This window comes from Chrysemys picta, chromosome 2 (genome assembly GCF_011386835.1).
Source record: "Chrysemys picta bellii isolate R12L10 chromosome 2, ASM1138683v2, whole genome shotgun sequence".
NCBI lineage: Eukaryota > Metazoa > Chordata > Testudines > Emydidae > Chrysemys > Chrysemys picta.
The window spans coordinates 72,635,930-72,656,478 of NC_088792.1; the positions used below are offsets into that span (position 1 = coordinate 72,635,930).

At 41.7% G+C, this 20,549-nt stretch overlaps 1 protein-coding gene across 4 annotated transcripts in view; it reads left to right on the forward strand.

Moving 5' to 3' along the window:
* The first annotated feature begins 1,045 nt into the window (after window positions 1–1,045).
* LOC101949407 (ubiquitin-conjugating enzyme E2 E2) overlaps window positions 1,046–20,549 on the forward strand; it is a 313,447-nt gene continuing 293,943 nt past the window's right edge. Inside the window, exons 1-3 of one of the 4 annotated variants that reach the window (XM_065583479.1) lie at window positions 1,046–1,244; window positions 6,960–7,148; window positions 17,185–17,235. Coding sequence is in view for 2 of the 4 variants with exons in the window: in XM_005297063.5 (XP_005297120.1) it covers window positions 6,973–7,148; window positions 17,185–17,235 (227 nt within the window). In the remaining 2 variants the exon portion in view is untranslated. Of the gene's footprint in view, window positions 1,245–6,959; window positions 7,149–17,184; window positions 17,236–20,549 lie in introns of those variants that run through there. The other 3 variants (XM_005297063.5, XM_065583478.1, XM_065583476.1) reach the window with 3 other exon arrangements.

The following is a 20,549-nucleotide window of genomic DNA, read 5'->3' on the forward strand; positions in this document are numbered from 1 at the left end:
ACAACCTGACTTCTTTGGGGGTATGGCCTTTTATTATGTGTTTGCACAACAACCAGCACCATGGGGCACTGATCCTGATTGGGGCCTCTGGAACTTATTACAATATATAATAATAAATAAAAAAAAAAGCAGAAGGGGAAATTCCAAATCTCCCTCTAGGATGATGAAACTCTCCAGAGACCACCTGTCTGACCTAGGGCAGATCCTTGCCTCCTGTGCCCTCCCTCGCCTTGTATTTAAGCTGGGATGTACCCACCTTAGCTCTCTCAGCACCCAGCTTCCATCAGACCTAGCCCCTTCTTTCACCCATCCCGGTGCCCAGTCCAATGATGTCCATACGTAACCCCACTGCAACCACCTTCCCTAAACATAATCCCCCATGCCTTTACATCCCCTACACATAACCGCCCCCCCCCACATACACACCAAGCTCCTCTACACATAACCCTCCAGGCACCCAGCTCCCCTACACATAACCCACCCCCTGGGCACCCAGCTCCCCCACACATACCCACCTAGCTCCCCAATCCCTAACCCACCAGCCCCCCCCCACACCTAATCCACTCACCCCCACACCCAGCTCCCTGCCACCTAATCTCCCCAGGCACCCAGCTCCCTGCCACCTAACCCCCTCACCCCCACACCCAGCTCCCTGCCACCTAACTCCCCCAGGCACCCAGCTCCCTGCCACCTAACCCACTCACCCCCACACCCAGGTCCCTGCCACCTAACCCCTCCCCAGGCACCCAGCTCCCCCTTACCTACCCCCCCAGGCACCCAGCTCCCCCTTACCTACCCCCCCAGGCACCCAGCTCCCCCCCGCACCAACCCGTTCCCATCCCCCCACTCCCGTGCTCCTCTCGCATCCGATTCAATTTTCTCATCCCAGCGCTCCCATCGGTGTTTCCCTTTAACGCGCGCTCCCGCCAGACCCCTCCACCCCCGCACCCGCTCGCTTGTCATTTTCTCCTCCCCCTCTGAGAACGTGCGCGCGAGCCCGCTCCTCCCCCGAACTGCCAGCTCCGGGCTCATTGGCTGTCGGGAGCGCGCGCGCGGCGGGGTCGGGTGCGCGCGGCGGCAGCTTCACTTCTCTTCGGGCAGCGGCGGCGGCAGCAGTAGCCGAGGGGGCAGCACGCAGCCCCCACCCCTCGCCTGGCCCGACCCGGGCCGCCCGTCCACCGTGCAGCGCAGCGCCCGCAGCCTGAGTCGGCACCAGCCCTAGCCCTGCACCCGCTCGCCCACAGGTAACGCCCCCCCTCTCCCTACCGCCCCCGGCACTGCCTGCTCCCGTCCCCCCCAGCACTGCCTGCTCCCCCCGCTTCATTCCTCTAACCCCTCCCCCGGCACCACATCCTCCTGCCCCATCCCTCTCCCACCGCACCCCACCCAGGGCATCGCCTGTTCCCTTGTGCCCTCCTGCCCCTCACCCATCCCTTTTATCCCCAGCAATACCTGCCCCCATCACTTTACACCCCCCACATCCAGCTGCCCCCACCACTGCCTGTGCCCTCCACCACATCCCCCTGCTCTTCCCAGCCCTCTGTCCCATTCCCCTACCCTGGCACTGCCTGCCACCCCCACATCCCTCTGCCCCCATGCTCTGTTCCTCTACTCCCCTGGCACTGCCTGCCCCCCAACCTCCTGCTCCCCCTGCCTGGTTCCCCTACGCCCTGGCACCACCACCTCCTTCCTAGCCCATTCCTCTACTTCTCCCCCCCCCGGCTACTCCAGAAGCACTTGTCCCCCTGCTCCCTTGAGCCCCCCACCCCATCCCCTTTCCATAGTCCCATCCATCCCTATGCCCTTGCCACCTCTTCTCATCCTATCCCCCTGCCCCATCCATCCTTCCCCAGGTCCCCCAACCATAGCCCCACTGATCCCTACATTCTCCCTACCCTCTCTCCCCAGCATAGCCCCATCCATCTGTTCTCCCACCCTTACCACATTCCCTGACCTGTCCATCTGTCCATCCCTGTGTCCCCCAGCCAATTCTGTCTATCCATCCTCATGTCATCTGCCCCAGCTACATCCATCCCACAGCTCCCCAAATTCCTCATGTCCCCTCTATCACTTCTATCACATCCACCTGCCCTCTGGCACCCCACCACATCTCATTGTAATAGCCCCATCCATCCCCCTGCCACCCCTCTCCCCCATCGCATCCCCTGACCTAGCCCCATCAATTCCCCCTTTTCCACCCCCTCCACCACATCCATCCTGCCTCTGTTCCTCTCCCAGGGTCCTAGAAATGCCTTCTCTCAAAGTCTTTCTACAAGAATACCTGCATCTTCCAGCAATACCTCCTTCACTGTTCCCTATAATACTTCTATCTCCTAGAAATACCTTTTTCTCCTTAGTACCTTGTTCTTAAACACCCCTTATCCTCTCTCTGCACTCATGCACAAACACGTAGAGGGGTCAAATAATTCTATCCCCCATTATCCCCTTATCTCCCAGTTATCACTGTTATAACCCCTTGCCCCCAAGGAGTGGGATGAGGAGCAACCTCTTCCCCCCCTTCCAGAAATACATAAGGATGGGAATTAGTAAACACAAGTAAGGACTGGTTTCAGAGTAAGGAATTCTACCCTATGCAACAGCCCCCTCTCTAGCCGAAATGGATCTAAACCACCCCACTGCACAATGACAGGAGCAAAGTAATCCCTTAGCTCATTTTGTCCAACCCCCATCTCTTCCTCATATAACCCCTGTGCCTTTCTTACAAAGTCTTCTCCTTCCGTCATCCACTGTCACCTATTTCTCACCCCTAATCCTTTTCCTTCCAACCTCTCTCTTTCCACCTTCTCCCTACCCCTTTCCTCCTCCACACAAAGTATCTGGAAAGTGCAGGATAAATGTCCTTTTGAAAAGTGCCTGTTTCAGTCTCCTGCTATCTTCTAGTACTGCATAATTATTGCACATTGTGTCTCTATGACATGTGCCTCCCCCTCCCCCTCCAGGCAGCAGGAAAATAGGCGAGGGGTGTGTGTGTGTGTTTCAGTCTAGAGCTGCAGCAGCAGCAGCAGCTTTTTATTTCTTTCTGGGTTCCTCTCTCAACCATAGACACTGGCCTGGCTGGCTAGCAATCGGACTCCTCCTGTTTTCTCTCCTGTAATGTTTTGATCTTTTCGCCCTTTATTGTTTCTAATGAAGATCAAGTGAGGTGGCTGCTCCTGCTGCTTCTTTTCATGAACCCAGCAGAAAAGTTCAATTTATCTTTGCTTATAGGAATTAAGGCAGCTTTAGAAAGACCTCATCACTGGCTCAGCTGCCCTCAGGACCTATCTGCACATTGCCAGGATCTCTTTCCCTAGCTGCTACTGTTTGTTTTTTGTTTGGATTTTTGGGGTGGGTGGGAGGGGAAGGGGAAGCATGGGATAAATGGAAGAAGTAGGTTCTGTTGAACATGTTTGACTTAAAATTTATAGATGGGGGTTTGATACCAAGGTCTCTGAAGAATCATGATGTGTTCAGGGAAATACTTTTAATCCCCCCTTCTGTTCCCTCCATCCAGTTCTCTCAACACAAGGGCAGCAGAGGGTTTAAATTTTGAATGTGGCATAATTTAGAAGTCCAGAGAATTGGACACAGTCTTTTGCTTTTCTCTTTGCACTGAGACAAGTCTTTGGGGATATTTGGCTTCAAGAAATATTTTGTGTATGTGTTTGTGTAATTGCACTGAAATGTTTTCCCACAATGTCATTCCCCCTGTTGATGTTTCTACTCTCTTGTTGTTCTTTGTTTTTCTTATTTTGGCCACATATTTGAAGCAGACCCTTTTAAATATCCTTTTATCGAGGTTAAATTTAGCTTTCAATACTTAAATAAAATATAACTTGATTTTTATTTAAAATAAAAGGGAGAGTATGGAAAATATTTGTCTCTGAGAGAGCAAAATAAGAAAATAGCCAGACATTAAATGACAGATTTAAACATTTTCATGTTGTAAAAGCTGGCATTACTTGTTACAGTAATTATACACTATGGGCTACTGTTTCTGCATATATTTGTTGGGTAGTAACCTGAACTCATGAAGTGAGTACAGCAGTTCTTGGATAATAGTAATATTTATAGCAGAATCATCCACAGCAGACCTTCTGTGGACATAAGCTTCATTAAAAAATGTTGTTGGTTTTTTTTTTTTTTTTTTTGGCCATCAGTTATAAAGTATACCTATGTTGTGTGGATAATCCTCACATTCTAAAATTAAATGTTAGTGGAAGATCAATATCCGAACTTGCAGGGCAAATAAAGAATATCTCAAATGTTTTAAGGAAATATTAGATTGTTTTACCTCTGTATAGAAACAGAAAATATATCTCTATGTAGCTGCAAAGTCAAAATGTGCATTTAATAATTGTATGCAGTGTAGCTGTAGCAATATTGGTCCCAGGATGTTGGAGAGACAAGGTGGGTGAGGTAATTTCTTTTAGCATGTCTCTCACCAACAGAAGTTGGTCCAATGAAAGATATTACCTCGCCCACCTTGTCTCATTTAATAATTGTAACTCAATCTTGAAACTATCGGTATATACAGTAGCTTGTTTATTAATTTAAAGCTTTATTTTTCTCCCTTAAGACTTGACAACTGGGATGTAGATACCTAAAGATTAACCTGTGTAAAATGTGAAATATGGAAAAGACAATGTTATGTCTCTGCTGTAGGAAAAAATTAAGAAATAAAAGAATTGTTTACTCTTAACTGGAGAAGTCAAATAATGCATCATTTTCCATTCTTAAATGCACCACTAAGTCTGTACAATACAACCATTTTCGTAATCAAAACAAAAAAAAAGAGCTGATACTGATTAAGGCTAATCTAATCTAGCTTCCAACATCATCAACTGGTGTTCTCTCTAAGAATTCTGAATCCCAACCCTCCAAACCTTAACTGCTTTGATAAACAGTCATATAAATTAAGCAAAGGGACTTAATTTATATGAAAGTCATTAGGATTTATTCACATGAATAATACAGTATCGGGCCCTCATTGGAGGCCATTATTTAAGCAACGTGTATACTGTTTTTGATAAATTTAAGATTTTGGTAATGCTCCTAACTGCAGAAAATTCTTTTTTTCAGTATGCAACTATAACAATTTTTGGACCTTTGTTTGCTTTACTTTTTTTTTTCTTTCTTCCAATGCCACCTCAGTGACACTGAAGTTTGTTCTTCTTTCCACTGCCCTCTTTCCATATATGTGCTGGCAATACTGTCTGGATAGAAGATTTGCATCTTAATGTTCAGTTACAAACTATTAATAAACTTTTAGTGGGTTATATGAGCAAACTATCACAAATTTTACATCATATTTTTTAGAACAGGGGTTCTCAAACTTCATTGCAGTGCAGCTCCCTTCTGACAACAAATTACTACACAACCCGTGAGGGGGGGACTCCTGAGCTCCACTGTCCTGTGTGGCAGTGGCAAAGTCTGAGGGCTTAAGCCATAGGTGGGGGAAGGGGTCTGTAGCCTGAGCCCCACCACTCAGGGATAAAGCCCTCGGGCTTCGGCCCCGGGCGGTGGGGCTTGGGCTTGGGCTTTGGTCCCAGCAAGTCTAACGTCAACTCTCGCAACCCCTTTAAATGGGGTTGCGACCCACTTTGGGGTCCTGACCCACAGTTTGAGAACTGCTGTTTTAGAGTCAAGAGTCTGGAATCCTGATTTAGGCTCTTGAGAGAAAATTGCAGCATATTATAATTGAGATGTACAGTTTTCTGTAACTGGTGTTCTGCTTATGGTTTCTGTATATGGCTAAAAGGATAAACGAGACAAAGTTCACAGACTAAAAGAATTTTGAACATAAACCTCATCGTGCACTGTAGGTCAGATTCTGATGTTAATTACATCTGTACAATTCCACTGAGTTCATGTAGGTTGCACAGATGTAACTGAGCAAAAGTTGGCCCTATGTGTTGTTAAAGTTGTTCTTTTAATAAAATACCACAAAGAAAACATAGTGATGTCACTGAGGTAAAGGAGGGCCTTCTAGTGTTGCTTCAGATTTCTTATAGATTCAGTTAGCAATCGTTGCCACTGCATCTGGCAATCTTAGATCTAACCCCCAAGAAAAAGCCTTAATTTACAACAGAAAAGTCATAATATTAATTACAACCGTTTTAATTTAAACAGTCTATAGTTGAAGAAATGCAGTGATTAAAGTGAAGGAAGAAAAGAAGAATATAGCTAAATATTACAAGTGTGAGAACTAGGCATATAAAATATATTGAGATAAAGTTAGATTTCTTGGTGACTAGTGTTCATTGACAGATTTATAGTCTGATGTCCTCTGCTCACAAACAGGCTTCAGCAGTACAGATTTCCTTACGTTTCCCCACCAATGTGCTTACTCCCTGGTGTGGGAGTATCATCTCTAGCTACGAAAGATAGGTTAGGCTTAAAAGGACATTCTTCAAGGGGGCCAACCAAAATGTGAATTCTATAAAGTGGAAACCCATCCACTAGGAGTTGGAGTTAGCCCAGACTTTTTACGTGTGGGCTAATGAATAGTCTTAAAATAGTAATGACTGCCAGTTACTAACAAAAGGGGCCTGATTTGAACCAGCGTCCTAGAGGTGAAACACTTCATCTCATCACCAATCCATTGAGCTATCCACTCCATTAACACTGGATTGTCTTACTCATTCTGTTTTATTTTCCACTTACCCAGAATAAATGGTATCTCCCTTTAGATATTTTTCATATATGTAAAAGGGTTTTTCATATTTTGTTCTATCCTTTTTAGGTGGTGTAAAATGGCTATCTTTTGCGTTACTGTATAGACATTTATGGCTAGATTCTTCAATACTGCAGACTAAAATGCTGCAATATAAGGAGTACTGTATTAAGCAAGTGATTTTTTTCATCCTGTTTATCTCTTTTTTTTTTAAAGTCAGTAACGATACTATGCTATCAGACATTTTAAGAAAAGATTCCTTACTCGCCTTTGTCTTTTTTAGCCCAGAGTCTAAAATGTCCACTGAAGGGCAAAGAGTTGATGATAGCCCAAGCACTAGTGGAGGCAGCTCTGATGGAGATCAACGTGAGGGTGTTCAGCAAGAGCAAGAAAGGGAGCAGGTTCAACCCAAGAAGAAGGAGGGCAAGATCTCTAGCAAAACAGCCGCTAAACTATCAACTAGTGCTAAAAGGTACCCTGCTCTTTGTAGTCTTTTGGATGGGCATCAGCCTAATTAATTTTCTTAATGTTTTATTACAATATGATTGAATCTGTACATTAGTTCTTTGGGGTCGAAATGCGACCTGTATGCTGCTGTTTCATTTATTTATTTGACAGACTGGTTTGTTTTCACCTGGGTTTAATATTAGCTTGCATGATAGAAACTGACACTGTTTTATTCTTAGTATAACTCAGACAGTTTTTTGTATTCTTATGAAGTGTGTGTGTGTGTAAGAAAGAGAGAGAAACTTGTCAGTGTAACTTAGTTAATTAACCATAAACATTTCAGACAGGTCAGTAATTCAGCGTGCTAGGAGACTACTGTAATACCTATCACTACAAAGTACTGCATTTTCTTGTCCCAGATGGTCAAGTCAGAAATGATGGAATGAACAAATGTGTTTTTGTTTCATTACATTAAACTGTGGTATGTCTTAATTCTGTTTTTGTTTTTTCCCCTTCCTGAGAGGAATGGTAGATTTGGAAAATAGTTATTTAAGTGACTCCACGGTGTCACATCAGTCACTGGTTCACTGGCATGTCTGGACTGTGCAGAGGAAGCCTGCATTAACAGTGTAGCTCTGTCACATCAGCATTACTTTAGGCAGCAATGTTCAAAACCTATTAAAGGGAACCCATATACAATACAAATTTAAAAGAGTTCATGTAGAACCCAAATGTGCAGACCTAATTCGCGTAGGACTCTGAGCCTGATTCTTCACTAATTTACACCAGTCTAAATTAGGAGCTACTGTTGTAAAACTAGTATAAAAGAGAAGAGAATCAGGCCCCCATTGCGTTCATTTGGAGTTTCCTGTAAATGTGGTATGTAGCACCAGGCTGCAAATACTAGTGTGTGTACATTTTAATTCATACATTTTACCTTACCTTGACTTGACAGTATATAATTTATTTGTACCAGGCTCACAGATCTAAACCTCCCTACGTATCCCCTCCTGTATCTTAATGAGTCACTCTCCATCCTGCCAGTGATGCCAGTATTGATCACTCATTTTGTCCATTTCTCTGTATCTTCATGCTTTCATTTTATTCAAAGATAATCTTCCTTTATGTAGTCTGTGGAGCCAATGCCCTCTTCCCTCACCTGCCTTTCAAATCTTTCCTCAAGGTCCACTTCTACCATGATGCTTACAGAAGATTATCTAGCCATTATCAGTTGGCAGAGGATCAGTGGGGATTACTAATATCTAACTTTTAATATTTTATAACTAAAGGGAGAAGAATGACTGTCAATAACTTAGAGCTATCAAATTGTGCAAATACCTGGTCTTTGTAGTTGCTTTTACTTCTAACCTTGCCCATGCTGACAAATCATCTCCTATTGTTACATCTACTTGTTGTGTCTTGTAGCCTTTTTAGAACACAGCCTGCATATAGGAATATATGTTTGAACAGTGTCTAGAACAATGATACCATGATTCTGACTGGGGCCTGTGGACACTACTGTATTAAAAAAATTAATGATAATGTCAGAAGTTGGGCTATTATTCTTAGTTTTGTGTCTTCAAAGCTTAGAGCTCTTATTAACATGCATTTAGCAATGATAAAATTACTTAAACCTTTTAAAATTTAATCATATCTGCTTGTGGTTTCTGCTGAAACTAATTATTCCAATTGCAGACAGATATGTTTGCCAATCAGACTATAACACAGCAGTTTTATATGTATAGTAATATAAAAAAATTATGAATGTGAAAGTTGAAATGTTTTCCAAGAACTATGCTTCTTGAAAGTGTTTGGCTATGTTTAATATATTTATAGTTTAATATTTCTGTAAAGTAGTAAGAGACTTATTTAGATATTAGTCTTATCAATATTGGTAACTGCATAGTCACTTCAGTTAAAGTTGTTTCTACTTTCTTATCCAAACCCCATTTTCAATGGGTTGTAACTCCACTTACTAATTATTTAGGCTGAAAATTTAATATACAAGTTCTTAGCTTGATAAGGTAGCTGTTTGAAACATATGTGAAAATCATTTGGAATGTTTTAAGAATATGGGGAAGAAAGTAAACTCCTAAAGTGTCCTGTTGCCTTTTTATTTACCACTTGCAAGGAGTAGCTTTGGGGGAGAAAAAGGAAATTTGAAAGGTACTTACCTCTCAATATGTGATATTAAGACAAACACCTTAGAGCAGTGGTTTTCAAACTTTTTTTTCTGGGGACCTAGTTGAAGAAAATTGGTGGTGCCTGTGACCCAGTGAAGCTGGGTATGAGGGGTGTGGGAGGGGCTCAGGGCTGGGGCAGAGGGTTGGGATACGGGTGTGAGGGCTGCAGGGTAGGGCCAGGAATGAGGGGTTCAGGGTGTGGGAGGGGGCTCTGGGCTGGGGCAGGGGGGCAGGGTGCAGGAGGGGGTCAGGGCTCTGGGCTTGGGGTGCAGGCTCTGAGGTGGGGCTGAGGGTGAAGGGTTTGGGGTGCAAGAGGGGCTCTGGGTTGGGGGGCTTAGGGCTGGGGCAGAGGGTTGGGGTGCAGGAGGGGGTTGGGTGTGGGGGTCAGGGCTCTAGGCTGGAGGTGCAGGCTCTGGGATGAGGCCAGGGATGAGGGGTTTGGGGTGCAAGAAGGGGTTCTAGGTTTGGGGGGGCTCAGGGTTATGGCAGGGGATTGAAGTGCAGGGTTGGGGCATGAACTTACCTCTGGCGTCTCCTGGTCAGTGACGCAGCTGGGATGCAGAGGCAGGCTTCCTGCCTGTCCTCACACCATGGACTGCGCTGCACCCTGGAAGTGGCTAGCAGCAGCAGGTCTGGCTCCTAGGCGGAGGCATGCAAGCAGCTCTGCAGGCACCGCCCCCCCAGCACCCATTGTCTGGGAACCGTTCCTGGATTGTGGAGACAGTGCTCGGGGCAAGGGCAGCACGCGGAGTCCCGTGGCCCCCCTGCCTAGAGGCCAGACCCGCTGCTGCCCGTTTCCAGGGCGCAGCTCAGTGTCGGAACAGGTAGGCACTAGCCTGCCTTAACTGGGCAGCACCACCGACGGGACTTCTAACATCCTGATCAGCGGTGCTGACCAGAGCCGCTAGGGTTCCTGGGTGCTGAGCAAGGCGACCCAGTGCCTTACATGCTGCAACCCAGTACTGGGTTGCGACCCGAACTTTGAAAAACTCTGCCTTAGAAGGTGTTTCTGTAAACACAACTTAATAGGACTGCTTGCAGGATTAGAGGTTTAGCAGTTTACTTGAAATTTTCATCTCTTCAAAAATAATAGTGAGTTTTTTACCAGTTGATTGTGAAGAAAGACTGCACAAATATTTTGCGGAAACCAATTTCTGTTCTCTGTTACGTACACGTAACCCCACTGAATCCAGTCGTTACTCTAAAATCCCAATAATGTTTGCATAATGGAGGACAGAATTTAATCCAGTAACTGTTTTTAATAACTCTAAAATAATTCAGGAATCAACACAATTGAAATTAGTAGAATAATTTAAAGCATCCAGATTTTACATGCATTATAGTTATTAGACAGCACTGGAAAAACTAATCTAACAAGTCTGGAGCTTAGTCTTATTTCAAGTGCTAAATTATAGTCTACAGACTGCAGACTTCATTCTGATCTGAGTTTGGAAGTCATGCATTGTCACACACTTGAAAAATCTATTCGCGCATGTGAAAGTGTAGTAGCAATCTCTTTTTAGATACATTATCCTGAATAATTACCCTGTGTATCTCAGATTATAATTAAGATCTAAGGAATTGTAATATGAGTTTTCTTGCTGTGTGTTATAAATTTGAGACTAAAAGTAATTTTACTTATAAAAGTCACTTCAGCAATATTAGTTTTTTTATATAAATCAATAGAAGGAAATGTTCAGTTACGTGTGAAATGTGCTCCAAGATGTTCTATAATATATATTCTCTGTAGGGTGCCACCTTGGCAATTTAATGCTCCCTAAAATGGCTTGATTTTGAGGGAAGGGAGAGGCATTTTGTGCTTCGCTGTATTCCTGCGTTTTTTTAGTTTGTGTAGCATTATCAACATTCTTTTAATTCGTTTTTGGTGGTTAATTTAATTGCAAATGTTGCAGTCATAGGATGTTCATCTTACTTCGATGAGTTTTCTTCTGTCAGTATTCTGTGTTGACTTGTATTTTCTTCTGTCAGTATTCTGTGTTGACTTGTATTTTCCTTCTTTTTTCTCTTTTCTCCTCACTCCCATTTAGTGGGTTTCTTTGTGTGGTTCCAGTAGAAGAGTGATAAGTTTGGGATATGTGGGTCAGCTGATAAGACATCTAAGATGCCCAGAAACCATAGCTATTAGTGCGATAGAAGTACCTGGATAGAACAGAATTTTATTGCAAGTAGCCTTTTGCTTCCTTAGACGGAATGTTGACCAGTAACTAAGGTCTGATTTTGTTTAAAAAATATAGGCTTTCTGCTATTCGCATCAGTGGAAGTACTGACTTAGATGGCATCAAAAAGGCAGAATACTATTGCAACCTTTCATATTGCAGTGTCCCTTGATGTGAATGCGTCTAGGGCTAGTTGATACACAGGTAATAGCTTACAGTATACAAATCATATTATGTACCATTCCTTCAATTTGCTTTACCCAGGGGGTGTTACCTTAAATAGTAATCTTCCTTACCTAACATGTCAGGATTGAAAAACTCACTGCATATCATAATTACAGTTCAGACATGAAACTGAATTGCTGTCCTTAAAAAGAGAAGGCATCTTATGTCTTAAATAGCAAATCTTAGCACGACCTTTGGATTGAGAGAAGTGTATCCGTTCTTGCTTAGCATAATAGCTTAACAGATAGAAATATTATTCTGCTGGGCTCTCTGCTCTTGAGGTTGCTAGTTTAAAACCTGTCATTTTGTCTTTGGTCTGCAAATTTTTATGTTGAACTGTGAATTTATGAAACTGAATTATGTAGCCTTTTGTTCCTGGAAAGATATTAAAACATCAACTAAGTCATGGATATTTTGTTTGTTGAAATACAATCATAGAGAAGTGGGCCATCCATAACCTTTCTAAATAACAGAGAGGGTTGCCATAATATAATAGTATTTTAAATAAATTTGGCAACAAGTATTCTACTTGATAAGCCAAAAGTGACAGACAAAATACTAAAAAAGGAAAACAACTCCATGATTTTTTTTTAAGTTGGCATTTATAAGTATTCTTAATATATTCTGTTCTCCTGCTTCAACAGTCATTCTTAGTTTAATTTCCAAGGACCCTATTCTGTCACAACTTTTGAAAGAATGAAATATATAATAGGGTTTGCCCTGTTTTAAAATGTGGTCTAAATTTTCTCCAATCTGGGTTTTTGGGTTGCCTAATGTTTATGTGAAGGGAGGCACATAACCCAGAAAAATGGAAGCGATAAAATGAGCTTCTAGGAAAAATGACTACATGCCAATAAATAGCAGGACCTGAGCCTCTCTAATGTATTCAGTCCTCAATATTTTCCTCATAAAAATGCTACAGAGTCCTTACTTTACAAGTGACAGCAAGCAATCCTGCTAGTCTTACAGCAATAGTTCCCCACAGCCTCATATTTATTAATATTTGACAGCACTTTTAATTTTGAAAAAGCTTGTCCTAGATTAGCTAATCCTTTCAGGCTTGATCAGTATTTTCCACATCTGTAAAATGGGGGAACACGGAGAGAGAGGTTGTGACTTTTCTAAGACCATAAAAGGAGCATTTGAGTGACATTGCAAATTCGGTGTTCCTGGTACCCAGTCCTGGATTCTGACTACTAGAACATGCTTCTCTCTCACCAGTCAAATAACATAATAGTACTTAATAAAAATAAAACAAATGTATATTTTCATTTTTTATTATATAATATAGCCTGGCATTGTTTAATATAAATACATTTTGGGCAGAAAATCTGTTGGCAACAAAATCCATGGGGATAGTTGCCAAGGGGGAGGAAGGAAACGTTGTGGTTTCTGAGGGATACTTCAGAGGCTACAGCAATCTGTGTATTGGTTCCTGTGCCTCTGGTGTCTCTGGATTATCCACTCCACTCTCAGGTGGTGTAGCTCCACTGAAGCCATGCTACTAGGGTTTCCTACCATTGAAGGGTCCCTGCAGAATAGGTTATACTGCTAGAGTCTGTATATCCTTTACTAACTCTGTGGTGTTTATCGTGAACAAGGAATGATGTGCCTCCCCTCCATTGCCTGTTTCTGAAATGAGTTCACCAGGGAGACAGTAAGAGTATTAGCAGCACTACCACGGTCTGTGTGTAGTAAGGGTGATCTACATGTAGGAGACCATTAATATAGGGACTTTGGGGACATGATCTGGTCATTTACATGCAATTTCAACAATAAAATACAAATACAGTCGGTATTTATATTTCAAACGTTTGCTACTGTAACACATGTTCAGGACTTAAATACAAGGTAGCATGCAGTTTCATTTTTATGGCTAGTTGTGCAAGGTACTGTGATTTCTTCCCTCCACCTCATCCCCAATGAAATTCTTGCTTCTGCTCATCTTTTAGGGGCCAGCAAAAGCAAAACAAATAGCAGTTAAGACAATTAAGCACAAATATTCCCATGTTTGTCCTAACAGCATCTTTTAAAAAAATCAGATCTATCGACATCAATCTGAAGACCCTAATCATTGTACTAGGGCCTGATACGAGGTGAGGGCAGGAGAGACATCCACAACTTCCCCTCTTCGTTCTGGAAAGAAGGGGAGGAGGTTAGATGTGAAAGGATACTGAAAATGGAAGATTTGTAGTTTAGGACATGGGGCAATGTCTGTTCTCATTCTCTTCTTGATGTTTCATACACCTCATGATATGATCATGATATGATCAAGTATCAGCTGCTGTATATAGGTGCTCAAAGTGAGGATGTAGTCCAGAGATTGGCAAACTACAGCCCACCAGCCATTTTAATCCGGCCCTGGAGCTCTTGCTGGGGAGCAGGGTCTGGAGCTTGCCCCGCTCCAGTGGGGAGCAGGGTGGGGGGCCACTCCACACAGCTCCCGAAAGCAGCGGCATAGCCCCCCTCCATCTCCTAGTGTAGGGGCATCCAGGGCGCTACGCTCTTCATGCTGCTTCCACCCAAAGCACTGCCCCTGCAGCTCCCATTGGCTGAGAACCATGGCCAATGGGAGCTGCATGGGCGGTGCCTGCGGACAGAGCAGTGTGTAGAGCTGCCTGGCCGCACCTCCGCATTGGAGCTGGAGAAGGGACATGCCACTGCTTTCGGGAGTTGCTTGAGGTAAGCGCCGCCCAGAGCCTGCACCCCTGAGCCTCCCCCCATGTCCCAATCCCCTGTCCCAGCCCTGATTCCCTCCCCCCCCCCCATTCAAAGCTCTCGGTCCCAGCCCGGAGCACCCTCCTGTATCCCAAACCCCTCCTCTCCAGCCCCACCACAGATCTTGTATCCGCAGCCGGAGCCTGCACTCCTTCTTTCACCCCTGCCCCAGCCCTGATCCCCCTCTTCTGCCTGATGAACCCCTCAGTACCAGCCCAGAACACCCTTCTGCACCCCAAATTCCTCATCCCCAGCCCCACCCCAGAGCCCGCATCCCCAGTTGGAGCCTTTACCCCGCATCCCATCCTCCCGCCCCAGCCTGGAGCCCCTTCCCGCACCCTGAACTCCTCATTTCTGGCCCCAACCCGGAGCCCGTGGCCGCAACCGGAGCCAAACCTCAATTTTGTGAGCATTCATGGCCTGCCATACAATTTCTATTCCTAGATGTGGCCCTTGGGCCAAAAAATTTGCCCACCCCGGTGTAGTCCCAGATGTGGTGCATTTTCAGTGCCATTCTGAAACTTGCCAGAGAGAAAAATACATACACCACAAAACTGAAGGAGATTTCTATGTTCCGTAAGCGTTCACGTGATCTAAATGAGGGAATGTGTAAATTTTGTAAGCAAAATAGGATTTTATATAATTTTGAACTGGAAAAAGGATATTTTAAGTATGGAACATTTTTTTAGGGGATAAAAGTAAAACAAGTACGCTTTTAATACTTAAAGGTGGGGAGAAGGTGAGAGAGAGATGTCTAGCAAATATATTTTTTTTAAAAAATGGTAGTGTTTGGTATGTTGACCCACTTAAACTTCTCATATTTTCTTTTTTTTTTTAAAGTGGATTTTTTTTTTTTTTTGCATTTCTCTAATTACTTTTTTCCAAATATCAGTTAAAAAATTTTAATTCACGGTTTTTAATTGAGGTAGATATTGTCTATTGAAATATAATGAAATACACAATATAGTGAAGTATTTACATTCTTTAGCAATTGGAATCATCAAACCTATTTCATTTCTCTCCCTGCGCAGAAGCATCTTGCAAATTTCCCCGCAACCCCATATACACACGTGCACACGCATCCTCCCCAAGTTATTTGAGAATAGGACTAATATAGGAGGTAGCATTTTATTTTTGGCTGGTTCCTTTACCTTCTTAGGCTACAAACAAACAAATGAATCACAAAATGCATTCTTAATGGAACAAGGGGAGTATTGATAGTGGCTTTGGCCCAGTTTTTAAAAAGGTATTTAGTCATTGCTGTGCTGAGCATTGCTTAACTGTTTTAGAAAACTCAATCTCATTTTCAAATGGGATATAGACACTGTTGATGGAATTGAAACGTGTTGTTTGAAAATGAGATTTATGTTACTAAAGCTCCTAGGAGTTGTGGTGATAAGTGCACCAATGCCTAAATACTTTTAAGAATCTGGGCATTTGAGATTATCTTCCACATCCAGGACTGCATTTAGACCTTAATATTATGTTTAGAATTAGAATAAATTGCTTATTTTTATCTTAAGTGCTCTAATATACCTGAATGTTTACCTTGGGGAAATCAATTTCTTTACTCATGCTTGTGTATAGAATATGTGGTGGCAGCTTATAACAAGATACACATGTGCCTTAGGCTAGGCTTGAGCTCTGTGGCTAAGATTTAGCATGTATCCTGGGGAAAGGTAATTTGGTCACTCCAATTTTCTTCATTGAGGTGATAAAAAGCAATGGATACCTGCTTCTTTAGTCCAGATCTTTGGAAGGGGGGAGAGCATTCAGTAATGTTGAATTATTCCTTTTTACCCCTGGATGCTGCAGAAAACTCTCCAGGCTGTGGTTGAACACCTTTTCTAGTCACGTCCAACCAAAACGTGACTACGTTTACAGGATGTGTGGTCTGGAGAGCCTCTATGGATGGCATGCTACCCTGCCAAATCTATAGGAATTTTCTCATCTAAACTGGTGGTGATTCCTAAACTGATGGGTAGACTCCTGCTTTACACTCTTAAATTCATTTGGGGGAAGAGGAATGGTTTGGCCCAGCACATGAGCAGAAGATAAAGAAATGTAATGCCATAAATGATAATTGTGCTACAGTTCCGGGACATGGCATAGGGGTCCACCCCTCACTACGATGTGCCAAACTCTGTGAAATTCTCAGTTCTTGGGTTATCTGAGACTGTTTTCAGAGCTGCTGGGTACTCAGCACATTTGAAAATCAGCCTATGAAGTCTATATCTTTAGACCCCTAATTTTTCAAAATATTGGTCAGTTTTTTTCAATGTATGCATTGCCTTACCATAATAGGCCTGTCCATGGACATAATCTGGTTCTTTTATGAGGTTGGTTCATTCGGCATCCTTTCTGACAAAACACTGGTAACGATTTTTAAGATCTACAAGCCAGGTCTGACTAGATGGTGTGCACCCCCCCCCCCCCCCCAAAAAAAAAAGTGTTTATGTACATTTGGTTGGGTTCAAACATATAAAGGACCAAATTTACTCCCAACAGAACTGGGTGAACTTAAAATTAAAAACTTAACACAAAAAAATAAAATAAAAAAAAAATAGACATTGCAGCCTGACTTTTGTCAAATATTTTGTTAAGCGGTTTTATGAAACTTTGACATCAACTTTCCATTACAGATGAGAACTAACTATATATCTTAGTATTAACTACATTAGATATTTTTCATAAAGTTGGAGGAAATCCATTTAAGAAAAAGTATTGGCTTTATATCTTCTTTTTCTTTTCTCTTAAGAATTCAGAAAGAACTTGCAGAAATTACATTAGACCCTCCTCCAAACTGTAGGTAAGTTTACATGGATTTTATTAATTTGAAATGCATATGGAAATTACATAGAGGACCAGAGGTAAATTTCAGTTTTTCCTTCAAGGTAAATACTTAATTTGGTGATTTTTGACATAAAGGACTGTAGATACCATTGTTTGTCGATGCAAAAATTTGTTATCACTTAAATGATAGCAGTGGTGATCAGGAGAGGTTTGCTAAAAATACAGCACTAATGAAATGTAGTTATTAGATACAGGATAAAAGTCAGATCAGTAGCATTTTGTTTACAATCCTGGAAAATATCTTTTTGGTGAAAGTTATTAGTGTGTTTGACTCTTTTCCTTACAAATTGATAACTTTGAGAAAAATGTTAAGTACAAATATTGCAGAACTTGGTCTTTTTCCTTTTTTTTATTTTTTTTTTATTTTTAATTTTATTTCGGAGGAAACTTAATGAAGTGGAGTTGGCTATCAAACATTTTTTATGACTTTATGCTTTGCCTTTCTGTCAGTTATGTTTATTTATGGAGAGTTAAAACTTGCTTTAAAATTAGTAATGATGTAGGCAAAGAAAACCCTGTTACCTTGTAGCTCAGATTTTGTAAAGTAGTTTTCAGATGGCTGCCCCAGAATTCTTATCTGGCAGCTTGACATAACGGTCATATTGGAATTATGCCAGAGTTGTACAGCAGTACTTAAAGGAGCCCTGGAATAGTACCTCTTGTAATGGGAAGTCAGACTAATAGATGGATGGATAGTTCTCATCCAATTTGGCCAACTGATTTCCAGCGTTGCATGTGATAAGGGTCCAGTCTCTCAAACTTTCTTTTTACAACACTATAGAACAGGGGTCAACAACCTTTCAGAAGTGTTGTGCTGAGTCTTCATTTATTCACTCTAATTTAAGGTTTCGCGTGCCAGTAATACATTTTAATGTTTCTAGAAGGTCTCTTTCTATAAGTCTATAATATATAACTAAACTATTGTTGTATGCAAAGTAAATAAGGTTTTTAAAATGTTTAAGAAGCTTCATTTAAAATTAAATTAAAATGCAGAGCCCTCTGGACCGATGGCCAGGACCCGGGCAGTGTGAGTGCCACTGAAAATCAGCTTGCGTGCTACCTTTGGCACGCGTGCCATAGGTTGCCTACCCCTGCTATAGAAGTAGCTGATGGCATGCAGTTTTTATAATAAAAAGAACAGGAGTACTTGTGGCACCTTAGAGACTAACACATTTATTTGAGCATAAGCTTTCGTGAGCTAAAGCCCACTTCATCAGAGGCATGCAGTGGAAAATACAGTAGGAAGATTATATATAATATATATATATATATATATATATATATATATATATATACAGAGAACATGAAAAAATGGGTGTTGCCATATCAACTCACATGAGACTAATCGAATAAGGCGGGCTGTTATTAGCAGGAGAAAAAAACTTTTGTAGTGATAATCAGGATGGCCCATTTCAAACAGTTGACAAGGTGAGTAACAGTAGGGGGAAAATTAGCATGGGGAAATAGTTTAGTTTGTGTAATGACTCATTCACTCCCAGTCTTTATTCAAGCCTAATTTAATGGTGTCCATTTTGCAAATTAATTCCAGTTCTGCAGTTTCTCGTTGGAGTCTGTTTTTGAAGTGTTTCTGTTGAATAATTGCTACTTTTAGGTCTGTAATAGAGTGACCAGGGAGGTTGAAGTGTTTTCCGACTGGTTTTTGAATGTTGTAATTCTTGACGTCTGATTTGTGTCCATTTATTCTTTTGTGTAGAGACTGTCCGGTTTGGCCAATGTACATGGCAGAGGGTCATTGCTGGCTCATGATGGCATATATCACATTGGTAGATGTGCAGGTGAACGAGCCTCTGATAGTGTGGCTGATGTGATTAGGTCCTATGACAAATCCCAGTACATTTCCGTATCAAATTAACTAAGGAACTGGTAGTAAAAATAACAGTGGGCTTTATTGTTTTGGTCGCTTGACAAAAGTATGTGTGTAAGAAAACGTTATAAGAAGATTTGATATAGTTGTGCTGGATCTCAGGATGTAATTCAGGTAGTTACATATGAAAGTACTGTGCAGGGAAGTGGCCTTGCAATAATAGTGTTCAAAGAGTATTTCAGTCAATTAGGATGAACATTGCTTTGCTAGATAAAACATTTTAATAGCTAAGCTGTTCTGTCATACTTATGACTGTGAGTCTTCAGTCACATCAAAGCTGTTTCAAATGGCAGGTCTTTACTTGGGTGTTGATAACTGCTTATTAGTGGACTGATTTGCTGAGGTAAATATAAAATTCCAGTCTACACAAAAATGCATAAATGAAGAAAGAGCACTTTGAACTGAATCTAAAAGGCTTGCAATTTTTAGAACAGACATATTTGTTTTAGTTTTCTGAATCCTTTCTCTTATAACAAAGCAATCATTTTAGTACACTAGGTACTGCTATATATAATAATTTTTTAAAGCAAGTGTAAAGTCATCACTAATGAGCTTAGTGGAAACCTCTTTTAGCAACTCGTACAGAAAATGTGTGAACTGGGGATTTACTGTTCTCTGAATTTGTTGGACTAATGACAAAGTACCATTGAAATCCAATACATGATGGAGGCAATCTGTCTTGCAAAATGAAAGAATTACATTTAACTTAGTGTCTGGTCCTTCAATGTATTTCGTGTTGTGATCTGGATAGATAATCATTGAGTAACTTTACTATTGGCAAATGTATTTTTATAGTCAATAAGATATCACTTCATTTAGTTTTATACTGTGGTGACAGTCTAGTGGTTTTTTCTAAATTTTACTTATTTTCTATTCTATTTAAACATTACAAAATCAATATACCAGCCAGGGATGATTCCTCAATATGATGAAGAAAGATAGGTTGTAAGAGAGTATTTCTTATCCTAAAATACTTGATTTCTTGTAGAAACTCAGCTCATTCTTACAGAACATGTGCTAAAGATAAATATTGAATAGGATATAGATATCAGTTTTCCTCCAAATGGGTCTCAGATGGCTTTTATAAACTGTTTGTACTAATTACCGCTCCAGTCCCAGTCCACATGCAGGTACACTCCCATTGATTTTTTTTTTTTCAATGGGAGTTTTACACACATACATGGCAAGATTGGGCTATAGATGTGTGTACACATCTGTTTTTACTTTTTCTAATTCTCTTTCCCTCCCCCCCCCCCCCAAATTCAAATGCAGCCAGGTGTGAAGTGAAACTGTCAACTATTTAACAAGGCATGAGAGCTATATCAAATAGCTTAGGATCTCTAAGTGTAGAATACTTTATACTGATGAAAATAAAGTGATATATT